This window comes from Atta cephalotes (genome assembly GCF_000143395.1).
Source record: "Atta cephalotes unplaced genomic scaffold scaffold00081, whole genome shotgun sequence".
NCBI lineage: Eukaryota > Metazoa > Arthropoda > Insecta > Hymenoptera > Formicidae > Atta > Atta cephalotes.
The window spans coordinates 574248-589041 of NW_012130145.1; the positions used below are offsets into that span (position 1 = coordinate 574248).

The 14794-nt window shown below is 29.8% G+C and overlaps 1 protein-coding gene across 1 annotated transcript in view; it reads left to right on the forward strand.

The window, feature by feature from the left end:
* LOC105624566 (arrestin domain-containing protein 3) overlaps window positions 1-3030 on the forward strand; it is a 7147-nt gene extending 4117 nt beyond the window's left edge. Inside the window, exons 2-7 of the mRNA XM_012205926.1 lie at window positions 609-764; window positions 1321-1532; window positions 1876-2058; window positions 2173-2384; window positions 2529-2722; window positions 2897-3030. Coding sequence (XP_012061316.1) covers window positions 609-764; window positions 1321-1532; window positions 1876-2058; window positions 2173-2384; window positions 2529-2722; window positions 2897-3030 — 1091 coding nt within the window. The remainder of the gene's footprint in view (window positions 1-608; window positions 765-1320; window positions 1533-1875; window positions 2059-2172; window positions 2385-2528; window positions 2723-2896) is intronic.
* Window positions 3031-14794: the final 11764 nt, after the last annotated feature.

Genomic DNA, 14794 nt, shown 5'->3' on the forward strand with positions numbered 1-14794 from the left:
TAACTAATTAATTAATAGTGTATATATATATATATGTGTGTGTGTGTGTGTGTGTGTGTGTGTGTGTGTGTGTGTGTGTGTAATAATTTGGAGTTTATATGCATATAATGAAATATATTTTGTGTCTACTGATTTCGCAAGAAATCGTTTTCTATTCTTACAATGTGGAAGAGTTAATTATAGAACTGTCACACATACTCTCCCATGCGAAGTCTCTCTACTGTTTGGATACTTTGTCTCCTTTGAGCTTTATATCGTTATGTAATGTAATACAATGAATATTGAATAATTTTAAGAATAAGAATTTCTACTTTATTTAATAAATATAAATCTCTTACTTTTTTTTTAAATGAATGGAATCCTTTAACAAGTCGAGCAAATTAATGAAATAATTTAATAATTATATTTTAATGCAAAATGATAAAGAATAAATTATAGATAAAGTAATAAAAATGAATAAATTGATTAAAAATTAGAGTTAATAGTAAAAAAGAAGAATTGATAAATTAATAATAAAAATAAATACTGACTGATATTTTGCTATTTTCAAGGTGTTTTGTATGTTTTTAAACATAGTATTTCTAATATTTGTAACCTTTTTTATGCAGGTATAAATGTGAAGGTAAAAGGTGAAGCAAATACTTGTTGGGCAACTGAAAAACAAGAAATGGATGAGAGAGGACAATATCGAGATGAGACCCAAACTGTTACAGCGCATGAAGAATATTTTGCAACAAAATATTATTTGGTTGGATCGGCCTCAGGTAAAGCTACATTATTTACTCATCAATAATATAAAATTGCAATAAAATAATACGTGAAATGTTAAAAGGTAAAACTTATTAAATCTTGAAAATACAATTTTATTAGTAAAAAATTTTATTAGTATACAATTTTATTAGTAAAAAATGAAAAAAATTAATGCTTTATTATTGAGATGGACGTTTTTTACTTGAATAATGAATTAACATAGATACACATAAATATTTCAAATGAATTTATTAACAAATTTATTTTTATGACTTATTTAGTTTAAATTCTTCTTTAAAAATTCTAATTTTCTTTTATTTAAAAATTTTACATTCAAATGTCTGTAATATATTTATAATCAACTATGTACATACGTGTGTGCTTTATGAAAGATGAAATTTAACGAGAGAATAAATTTTATTTAAAATTTTGTTAATCAGAATTTAAATCTGAATCATCTATTTTATTTAACTTTATTACAATTCATTATTACGTACACAACGTATATTATATAACTTTCTTATTTATACAATTTTAATTTATTATTTTTTACTTATGTTCTTTTATTAGGTGGAGAAATTGAAATACAATCAGGAGAACACAAATTTCCATTCACTTGTACTTTACCGACAAATTTGCCGAGTAGTTTTGAATCAGACTTTGGACACGTTCGTTATACTGTCAAAGCCACGTTAGATCGACCCTGGAAATTTGATCAAGATGTTAAAAGTCCTTTCACAGTTATCACTCCCTTGGATTTAAATCGAGAGCCCAGAGCAGCTGTATGTACTTTCATAGTTAAATATATTTATATTGAATTTAATGTAAATCAAATGTATCATTAAAAGTAAAGTAACCTTAGTAAGTATTTTAATACTTACTATCAAACTATAAATTTTGCAAAATTTTTAGAATTGTATGATTATATTTTTTTAATAATTAAAAATTTATTATAATTATAAAAGATATATTAAGAAGTAATTTTACAAATAAATTAAGTAATTTTAATTGTGTCACACATAAGTTATTTTTCATATCGTATTACAGTGATATTTGGGGATTAAACTAAAATGTATATGTTTCTATTGTAATAATACGAATAATAATAGATTGTAAAATTTTCAGGAATCTGTACAACAAGAAATGAGTAAAACGTTTTGTTGTTTATGTTGCGGTACGCCACCTTTGACCGTAAACTTTTCATTACCGGTTCGAGGATATGTGCCAGGACAATCCATGCCAATCAAGATTAACGTCGAGAATTTATCAAATGTCGTTGTGAATACCGTCAAACTCGTTCTTTGTAAGGTATGCAATAATAGTTCACGATTGAACTTTTTTTTTCATTGAAACCATTCGAAGACCAACATTTCTCAAAATATTATCTTAAGACTAAACCTTTACACGTATCGTGAAGTTCAGATTGTGACCTTCCGTGCTACCACACCGCACATGGACACTAAAAAGGAAGAAATTGTGGTGACGGAGATCAGTAAAGGACCAGTCGAAGCTGGTGGAACTACCGATTACGAGCAACACCTGGACATTCCGCCTCTTCCACCATCGAATCTTGCTAATTGCGGCATCATCGATCTCGAATATAATCTGAAGGTGGAAGCATGCGTTGAAGGATGGTTAATACCTTTTCTTTTATATATAATTTAGATTATTTTAATTATTATCAATTATATACTGTATATAAAACAGCTCATCCATTTTAATCAGTTCTTTATTCTTTTGTTTTTTTAAAATGAATCTTAATTTGCAATATTTTGTAGGTATCATCGAAACTTATCCGCCAATACACTCATCTTCGTGGGAACGATTCCACTCGCAATTTATCATATTCCGAGTGCTCCACCGGCGGAAATGGACGGTGACTCAGCGAAGCCACTGGAAGCTGGTTTTGTTATGCCTCCGACAAATACTGCGTTGCCTCCATTACCGGAGTCTCACTTGTATCCAAACTTACGTAAGATTTACACGATATTAATATTGTTCTATATAAATAACAGAAATACAAATGATTCTTTTGATGAAATATAATATATTTACGAGATATTTTTACATCATTAAAATTTTAACAAAAAAACTTTTTATAGAAATAATTCTTTCGTAAAAATTATTTTTAAAATTTTTCTTTCAGCTCCGCCGTCCTTCGAGGAATCGTCACATGGCGCCAGAAATCTTCGTGACCGCGGAGAATCGGAATATGTTTATGGCCTGGCTAATCATTTTGCACCAAAATATCCAGTATATAATTTTGCACCTCCGCAGTAAAAGACAACGAGAAATATTGTATTAATTATTCCAGAATTGTTGGAATGCGTACTTTGCTTTTCTGCCAATATAAATTTTGACGCACATCTCTAAGTATTTGTACTCAACTTTAAAAAGTCGCCCCTGCTCGGAAAATTAAGATATTATTTATATTCGAGATACACGTATCTCGATTACAAAACGTATAATTTTTAGTGTACATGAAACAAAGAAATCAAAGTGATTTAGCATTTAAATCTTGTATAAATCTAGAATTTATAAACGAGAGAAATTACGACAACTTATGAGAGAGATATAGATATATAAAAGCTATACATATTTATATAAATAAAAAAACAAGACAAAAATTTAAGAACTATGTTTTTTACAAATTTTTAGAAAAGCACATTTTCAAAATAATATTATTTGTAAGTATATTCTGTATAAACATACATTATATACATACATTTTGTGTAAAAAGTATGTTTCAGATAAGATTAATAAATATATGATCGTATTGCATACTTATGTAATAATGTAAGCAAAAATACATTTTTAATATATTAACATAAAGAGGAAACATTTTATTAACAATTCCTTTCTACAACAAACGAATTCTTTATTTACAAATGAATTCTTTATTGACATGCAATATTCTTTTTAAATAAAATCATGCTTTTTCTAAATTAATTTTTTTATTCCATTTGGCATTTTAAGGCAATATAACGAAATTCACTGATTTATATTAATCGACTGAAAATTAGACACCAACACCTCTGAACTTATGGAGCAAAACTACTTATAACATATCTGAATCGCTGGTAAATTATCGTCTGACTGTATCATAAGATAAATTAGTAATTTCTATAGTTTTAAAATTATCGATTGTTATATTTTTTACAAATAATGCAAGACGATTTCATCATTTTTATGATTAATATTTATTAACTGTTACAGATTACTCTCTAATAAAAGCTTTTACTGACAGTAGAGAAGAGGAAGTAGTATGTAGTAATGTCCCCTAGTATAGAGGTGCTAGTGCCTAACTCTCATTGTTCTCAATATATATATATAATATATATGGTACATATCATACAAATATGTACTTTGGTTGGTTCAAATCAAACGAAAAAAAAAGAAGAAAAAGAAGCGTTTTATTTTACGTGCAATACATCTAATGAATCATATAATTCTTTTTTAATATTTGAACAATAAAGTTTATAAATGATGGAATGATATATTCCTTGTCACAGAGGAAGACAAGTGGTACTATTGCAATGTATAGTAGATTGGAAATCCACTAAAAAATCCAAAAGAAGAGGAAAGATATAGGTACTATCGGAGAGATGCTATTAGTATTAATTGAGTCTATCTTCTATCTAACGCATCGTATATCTAACAATAAGACTTGCAATGCATTATTTGTTCTTGTTTAACATTTGATAAAGAACAAGAATGAAATGATTCCATGAGCATTGCGAGTATCAAGTGGAATATACCCTAGTCATATACAGGGTGTCTTAGAATTCGCAAACGGAGCCAATAATTATAATTAAATATGTGCCAAGAAGCAACTTTTTTTTTTGGCAAAATATTGCGTTCAAAGACTTGCGTTCAAAAACTTTTTAAATGAGAGCAATTTTAAGCTAACGAATGAGTGCTCCATATTATGCATGGACGATGTATGACTGTGTGTACGTTATTATATTATTAATATTTTTTGATAAAGATTTTATAAAAACTGTAACATGATATTTGAATATTAGTAATATTTAAATACCATTTTGAATATAATTTATTTAAGAAGAGAATTTTCTAATCGATATCGCTGAAAAAATGAAAGTAAAATAGTAGATTAGACAACTTGTGAATAATTTTGACATATTGTTTAAATTGCTTCTTCTGGCATGTATAATCTGTGCAAAAATGTGTATATAAATGGTGTTCGCGAATTCTAAGACACTCTGTATATCTATGATATAATCGCAATATATACATGATATAACTGAATGAATATAACATCTCTGTACACGGTATGGCTACGATTAGAAAATTACTGATGCATGTTATATTTTTTTCCATGAAAATTTTGCAGAAATAACAATGCCTTTATCGAGCCTAGATCCAATGCATACATTTATATAGTTTGTTAAATTGTATTTATCTTTTTATCTCGACAATAAGACATGTCTCTTGAAATCGTGCCTCATTTCCCTAGTTTTCCATACGTGTGGCATTATCTTAATCGTAATATTGATCTAGACATCACTTGTATCTGATTCGATAATAAAATTTTTAGAGACTTGAACGATGTTAGTAAATTTACAATTGCGAATTTGTAGATGAAAAGTATATGCGAAAGATTAATTAAGTTGAAGTAACACAGCGGTATATAAAAATTAAAATCCACATGATATTAGAAAATACAACATTATTTTCAAAATTTAATTTCATAGCAATATTTTTCAAAACTTTATTTTTAGAAGAAGTTAATTTCATCCCCTCTTAATTAATCATTTCTTTCCTTGTCAGCAAGAAACATCCAGAATATACACAGGGGCCTAATTGATAATATATATAGTGGACAATATTACATACATCACGGGACATTCTTGCAACCTTGGAATGAAATATTCGTGGTCTAACTTTTCCGCGAATGATCAATCAACAAGGTAAATGGAAAATCGCCTGATGTATCCAACATTCGCAGCCGACTCATATCGCTATCGAAGGAATGGTCGCATACATGCCTGTGCAACGTTATTAGACAATATATTATCTTTTTTTTTGCAATGTTTATTTGCAATATTACTAGCGATGGACGTATACATATTTAACGATTCTTTTTTCTAGATCTTTGATTGCCTTGCTGATAGTTTTTTTGATGGCAGATTGATTGTGCGCGACATAATACTGCATTATTGACAGTGATATTTAGATGAATCATTAATGCATTTGTATATGTATATACTGGCTACTATACTGGCTACTATATGTTAGCTTCACGAGAGAATATACTTATGCTATCAATTACGTAAGAAGCAAAAAGCATCGACATAGGCCTTCCTGTGACAAGTCGTAACTCGTAAATCCTATCTGTATAGAGTACGGCAATTTCAATCCTTGTGATGCGACAGCAAAATAACGCAACGAAGGTAAAAGAACTTGGAATAAGTTTAAAGGAGCTTGTTTCACTTTGAGAAAAAGCTTGTTTTTGAAACATTTAAACATTATTTCTTTTAAATGATCGAGTTTAATATAGTCTGGCAAGTTTTAAAAATAGCTTTTTTAATCTATTTTTAAAATTTACTACTTTTAAACTTTAATTATATATTTCTTGTAATATTATCTTTATTTAAAAAAAATTTAAATTTGACTTTGTTTTTTTTAAATAAATTTGAATTAATTAATTAATTAACATTATTTAAATTATGCTATATATTACATCAGACATGTTAAATTAATCGAATTAATTGAAGAAAAAAACATTTGAAACGAATGCAAACAAATATATTATAACTTATTTGTAAGCTGTAATAGTAAGATAAGCAACATTTTTTTTCGCATTGGCAATCAAAGCTGCGACATAGAGGAAACTTTAGTTCCGAACTTGCGAGGTCGCAGTTGACTATCTGCATTTCGACCTCGTCGACGATCGATAATTTAAACCATATCGATAAGCGGAAACGTCGCGCGCGCGCTTGAATGCAACGTAGAGGTGATGACGTCATGTATTCCAGGCTCGCGGTAGTCACGGTGTCCTCGTAATACAAAGTAAAACACGGCATGACCAAGTAAAATCTATAATCACCGCGTTTCGTACCGTCGATCAGTTTGTAATGGAGATTCAATGAACAGGCATGTGATTAACCAATAAAGGAGGGGGGAAAGGATCCCATAACGATTAATATTCATTGAATGATCCTGTAACAGAACCATTGAAAAGTTGGTAAGACTGTCCATCATGTAGATTCAACTCCACAACGTAATCCTTAGAGGGTTGAAAGTGCCGTATATATTTCTGCAGGTGATTATATATGTGTGTCGACTTAATTTAGTAGTCTCTATTATTATCTTTTTTTTTCAAGAAAGTGAATTATATCATGCAGTTTCGCAAACGTGTTTTGAATATAGAGAAAGCAAATGAAAGGAAATCGCGTCGAGACGCGAGTCGTTAGTTTTTGAAACATCGATTCTGTGTGAACAATAAAAGTGCACGATTTATGTGTTGCACATTAATTTTTTTTTAATACATTAATTTTTATATAAAAATTTTATTTTTATATACACGACTTTAACGCGTCACTAAAATATTTTTTAAATAAGAAAATAGGTTATCTGTATATTCATTGTTATTCGCAAACGTTTCGAGATGAAAAGAACAGAAAAAAAAATTATTTGCAGAGAACCGTTAATGACATCTCGTTCCAAAAGTAAAATACAGATCACATAATTTCACGTTATCAATTTATTTTCCATTCGATATAATTCTAATTAATTTTACTTTTATTTCCAATGAAATTTCAAATACAATTCTATCTTTTGAAAGCTCTGGACTAATTATTACATGTTATTGAGCACACATCAATTTGATTTTTGCATATTTTTTTATGTTTGTTACATTCTCTGGCCGTTATAATTAGAAAATTTCGTTATGCCAATTGGTAATTGATTGATATATTATTATAGAGCGGGATGTTCACAATGAGGGGTGGTAGATGAGGGTTAGTCGAAGCCTGGTTTGCGCCGCCCTTGCATTACGTGCCGGCACGTGCGCGGTACGCTACGGCGCGCGTGCTACCCTCCTGTCAGATTCGCTCGTTCGTTACAGGACGACTGAGGACGACCCGCCACCTGGTCGCGGAAAAGCCGGAGTCAATGCCGTCGGGTTCGTTCCGTGACCGGGTAACAGTGATGGTTGACGACACTCATCGAATCTTCCGCGACGTGTAATCTCGCGGCGTGAAATCTCCTTCGTATTCTCATAAATAAGAGGAAAGGACGAGTATAAAGACGCGGCGCACAAGTAGGGCAGAATCTGTTCGGTCAGCTAGGCGAGAGCGACCGCGCTGCAAGAATCGCTTGAACGCGCGTGCGATAAGCGAGAGAAGCACGTGTCGTTTGCATGTGGGTAACATACGTTATCGCGTTGCTGTTATCGCGCGTCAAGTGAGCGTATATCACGGGCGTCACGTCGCGTCGCGTTGCGTTGCGAGCTGATTACTCGCTCGCGAAAACGCGGCGAATCGATGCCTCAATTGCCGCCGCGTCGCCTGCGCCGCGATTCGGAGCCGCGAACGCCGAGCAGCTAGCACGCGATTGTCAACGATTGCTGATAGTCCGCTTCGAGCGACGAGGACCAATTCAATCTCTGCAGCGGAAACGAGTTCTTGGAGCATCGCGCGAGCTAAGACCACTTCGGCTTCCTCTTGCAACAGGTACGAGATTCGAATCAAAACGATCGAGTCTCGAAACGATCGTTCGACTTGTTACCGATTAACCTAACCTATATCGATATATTATTCTCGCATCTTCTTTTTTTCATTTTATGCTTCTTGCAAATCTCGCGACGATGATATTAAACCTTCATGATATTAAGACTTGATAGAACGTAAGACTATAAAATTTTTCAGCCCGTTTTTTAAATCCGTTCAACGTTTTTTTCCATTAAGGTTGATATAATAGAGAAAATATCTAATTTTTGAATAATTTTTGTTATTATTTTCCGACTGACTGAAGAGTCGCGCAAACATTTTATCATAAAGACTGCATGGATTGTTTTTTATTAAGTGTCAAACACCTTACATCAAACGTTATTATACTCTTTTATAAACTCATGATTGATTTATTTATACTTATAAGTCTGTTTTCGAGGAGCAAAACATTACGGGAAAGTCGAATCAAAACATGCGACATCCTGCATGTGCATGTTGAAGCGTAAAGATCATAGGGCTTTGATAACCAGATAAAAATTCAAGACTTATTCGTTCGTCCTATAATCTTTAATACACACACACACACACACACACACACACACACACACACACACACACATACACACACGCGCGCGCGCGCGCGCGCGCACACACCATAGAGAGACAGCATCGTATAGATTACAAGATTATGCCGAAACAGCATGACGAAACGTTTTTCCTCGTGACTCACGCGACGTACGCTAAGTAAGTTGTCCATAGAAAAAAGCGTAAATAAAACAACATGTATTTCTTATTACGTTAATGTTAAATAGAATAATTAACACTAAGTAATCTCGCTGGAAGAGAACGACACTTTTTTTTGTCTGTAGTATAGCAATCTTTACATACATAATAGTGTGTATGTCTCGTCGAGTGATTCACCCATCAGGAGAAAAGTGTTTCAATATACTGATTTTTTTTTTTAATTATTCTTATAGTTAATTTTAACTATATAATTAATATGAAATATCATCAGTTACTGAATAGTTAATCAGTGTATTGAAATATTTTTTCCTAAAGGATGTTTATTTCAACAACTATTTTTACAACATTATTTCATATTAAGAATTGATTACATAGAGTATTGATGTATTAATCAATGATTGTACCATCCATCTTTTATAATAATATTTACAAACGAGATGGATGATTTCTTAAAAATCAAACTTTAAGCTAAAAATATACATGTGCATTTTATCATATGTAATATTTCAAAATATGTAATTGCATTTTATGCATTCATAATCACAAAATTTAAAGTGATCAAGAACAGTGTTATATAGATATTTTAAGAATACCTATTCTTATATTGTGTTCATATTTACATCTTGAAATACGAAATTAATAATTAGAAAATAATTGATTGCATTACAGATAAATTCTTTATTCCAACTTTATGTTTTGATGCTTTTATATTATTTATCTTTAAATGTTTACGTTATCTTCGTTTTATTTGTTAGTAATATTTATTAATTATTTATCAATCCATATCCAAATATTTGCATTGTTCTCGCTCCGATAATGGAATAATGGGCCCTCCATTTCCATCAACTTAGAAATTCCCTTTTTTTATATCGTCTCCAATTTGTCGGCACTTATTATTATTACAAAAAATTTCTTTGTATTTTGATTCTTTTTTCTTTGAAACAACGAGGTTACTTTTATCTCTCACTTTTTTTCCTTTTGTCTTCTTTTTTTTTGAAATTACTTTCTTTGTAGTCTAAAATATCAAGCCACGAATTAGCTACTTTCCCAATTATTTTGAAGTTTTGCTTCCGTACAAAGAAGAACATGAGAAGAATGTACATATTATTCTCGTTGGCGTGTGATATGCTCTTGGAAAATAGAACAACGAACATTGTAAATGAGCTTTCCCTAGGAGAGTTAAAAATCTTTGGAATTATTTTTACGTATTGAATAGATTTGTCAATGTTTGTTAAAAATGTAATGACGAAATATACGGAGTATATTTGCTTTAACTAATATCAAGATATATATAAAGTCTTTTAGAATTTTGAACTTTGCTTTTTAATTCTTAATTCTTATGATTATCAAAAAATAAATGAATAACAAAAAGAATCAATTTTAATGTGATATTTTTTTCTTTCATTTATTTGTATTCTTAGTTGCCTCAAGTAATAAATAAATATATGACTAACAGTTTTCTTTTTCTTTCTCTCTCTTTTAAAGAATTATTTGATCTATAAAAGATCTATAAAAGAAATAAATAATCTGAAAGATTTCTTATCATGATAGTATTGAGTTTTCCGTGTTATTAATTAAGAGTTAAACATTTCTCTAACAAGATCTTAGAATTATGACTCATTAAATGCAGGTTATTTCACACGAGGATATTAACAAAATTGCTCGTCAAACATCGACGTAATTAAGCCGACGTAAGCCATGGGTCACTGAAAAATGTTATGAACACGCGATAAAGGGAGCAAGAAAGGGCACAGTATCACGCGATATCATGAAAATATATGAGTGAATATACATGTCGGACGATGATTCTTAAATATCAATCTTTAATGCCCGATTTCAATGCATCACGACCACACCTTCCTATTATGAAATTCAATATGAAAAAAATGAATATTCTAAATAAGCTGGTTGCGATAGAATCTCACGAGCTTCTTGCAATCTTAGCTACTTCGATGTCACGTAAGAAACATTCAAGAAATCGATTAGATGAACTTTATAGAAAAATAATGATTGGTTTTATCTTTCTTATTGTATATTCTGAAGTAGCAAGGTGACGTTTTATTAATTAATTAAAGTCGTCATTAAGATGTTATTAAGATGTCATTTGACGTCACCTTGCTACTTGGCTTAATCTATCTGTAATATAACTTAGTTTTTAAATTTAGTATTATATACAACATTTTTATTTTTTGTTATATTTAAAATTATATTGAAAAGAAATGTATAATATGTAAAATATTGAAGGAAATGTATAAATATAATTTTTGAAATGGATATAAATAAAAATATAAAATGTTAATATTTTTAGAAAAAGTGGTAATTTGAATGTGTATAATAAATTAAAGAGAGCATAAAGAAAGTTTAAAACAATATTTTACGCGGAAATCAATAATATAATTATTTACTTTATTTAAACAGTAATAACAGGAGAGAAAAATAAAATTGATAATTTTTCATACGAATTTAAACGTTTATTTCTTATCGCAGAAATTTCGAAGCTCACATTTTCTTCAAATGTCTTGCTTGCTCTTGTCAGTATTAAATTTTTTCTCATTTATCCGACGATGTAGTGCTCTCGAGCTTTTACATCGTCGTGCCCGACAAGTCGATTTAGGCTATTTCTTAACATCTTATCCACCTTCATTAAATTATGAAGAAAAGCAAAATAATGTTGATGTTCCGCGATGTAACACGATAATTAATACTTCCCCAATATATATTGGGGATATATAATAAATGATGTTGATTAACAAATTAGTGTTGAAAGAATGTAGTTATTTTGTAATTACGTACTTTGAATGACCGTTTGACAAATTTAGCACTCACAAGAAGTGTCGTGTGAAACTAAATGAAAGCGTTAAAGTGAGGAAAGTGTCAGTGGAAGTTTCATTCATTAACTGAAGTAGTTAAATTCGATGTGTGCAGAAGACTGTGCCTGGATCTTTATTTTGAGAGTAATATTTCGCGAATATGCCGCGCGGATCAATTCAAACATTTTGAGTTTTGAGTTCGAACTTTGAACTCTTCAGATCTTTCGGAATCTAAAAGTATCTATAGTATGTTTGTATTTAAATTCAACCAAAATTTTCCTTTTATAAAAGCAGATAATGGTTCCATGCATCTTTAATCAATCTGAAAAATATTTTCTAATATATTGAATTTAACATGGGCTAGATTTGTATGTAATAAGAGGTAATTTTTTTTTGCAAAGGTTAATGGAATTGAACTTTTAAAATAAAATACTATATGAAATCAGCTCGTGGCAATGTTAAGAATATATGGATTATTAAAGCTGTTGAGTAACGAGTAACTATAGGCGACAACTTTTACGCAGCTTGTAACAGCGAATCAATTCGTGCATTAAAATTTAAACTCTCTCTGAAGCAGATTTACTCGTGAAAAAGTGTAGAAACACGTTGTCGACTCTTGTATCGATCAGTTTTTTTCACAGTTAGTTATAGATGTTTTTTCGACATCACGTCATTCTTTTTCTTTTTAACACCTGCTTTTTAAAATTATAATACGATGTCCTTCAAAGATATCATTGTCAGTTGGATGAAATCAGAGTTATATATGTTTCGCATGATGATTATATTGCGCACTCTTTTCATGGAGCTTAATATTTCTTGCTATTAAATCATATTTTTTAAGACACTACAAAAAATTTGCCTAAAATTTCTACCTCGACTGAAATAACTAAAATAATTGAAATGATAAAAAAAGCGAATGATAAAAAGGCAATATGAAATAAAAATCAGTTTTTTATTAATTAAGCTTTAAATTCATTAAAAAAAGGTCTCTTTTATATTTCTATGTTTATATTTCTACATAATTATTAAAAATTAATATTAAACAATTAATATTAAACAACTTTTTTTTAAATATTATGATCTATTTAATTGTACAACAGTTACGATATACTTTACTAAACATAAAAATATCGGTGATTTACTGGTGTTTATTGGAAACAATCTTAGAAAATGATTTGGCTTGCAATTTTTACCTAAATAAATTAATGTACGTAAGTGATTAGTGTCTTATTAATTCTTGCCAGAATTTTTTCTTTTCTTATGATAAATATTGATAAGGAAAGAGGATTGGGAATTATAGATGGCGCTATTTCGCTTCCAGAAATTTTCCGAAAGCTTTGATAAATAGTCGCCGTCAAGCGAACAAAAAAAGCTCACACGAATCTCTACATCCGCCAAAAGTGATTTATATGTATAAGCATCAAATCTCCCGCATCAATCTGCCATACATTTATCAATTAATCACGCAATAAAGAGCTATTGTAAAATCATAATTCCTTTTCTTTGTACTTTAATGTATGCTGTAATATATACAGGGTGTAACTGAAATAACGCCTACTAATCATACAATACTATTCCTAATAAAAAACCAAGTCGAAAAGTCCTGTACCATCTTGTAATTTTCGCAATAGTTAACGAGATATTAATTTCTAAAAATTGCCGAGATAAAATCGGTGTTTAAAACAATTTTAATATCTTCCCGTGTTCTTTGTGAAATATTTTGAAGATTTCTTAAAAAACCCTTAAAGATATCTTAAAGCTATCTTATACATCAATTTTGCTCATTGCATAACTAAAAAGAAATATGACGAAAATTTCAAAATAGTAGAGGACTTTTCATCTTTTTATTAGGAATAACACTATATGATTAGTGGGCGTTATTTAAATTACACCCTGTATATTATGTGTGGTATTATAATACTGTAATATTTTATTGATTGGATTATTATATTCATTTAATTTAATATTGATTCTTATGTAATAATTTTATTGTGATAACTTTTACAGAATTTGTCTTTTTTATGTAGACAATGTAATTAAAAATTCAAATTATAGCAGTTATTTAAAAAATGTTAGTTATTTGGAACACATAAATGAACGCAATTAGCTTGATTTTTAAAATTTTTAAAAGATTACCATTAATGCTCTTTGAGTATTTTTATTTAGGAGTACATTGAGTACGTATTACATTGAGTACGTATTTTCCATGGTAATTAGTGTATTTTCTATGATAGTTTGCAATAATAGAAAGAATTGTACAAAAAAGAAAAGGAAGAAAATAATGATATCACGTGTAATGCGATAATGTTGTCGCAGTTAAGAGCTGCGAATTGCATGTCTATACGGCAACTATATAATTCTTATGAACTAGACCTACTAACCGAGACACGTCGACTATCGATCTATAATATTGTACGCACATATGTGTGCCATAAGCAAACATTGTGGGTATGCGCTCACTTTAATGTCTGCGCTTATGTAGAATTGCGCAAGCAGAGAACATAAAATATGATAAGAAAGCCTGGAATTTGAATAATTTTGCATGCTCGAGTAAATTAACATGATATATGAGATGGAAATTTATGTATTTCTTGATAAGATATTCTTTTAAAGTGACTTCAGTCTATTTTTTATAAATACACCCAGAGAAAGGTTTCTTTAATTTAAAGAAATGTTTTTTTACTATACGGTTAAAGAAAAAATTTCTTTGATTTGAACATCATTTCTTTAATTTAAACATTATTTTTTGAAATAAAAGAATTTATTTGATTTTAAAAAATTATATGTTCAAATAAA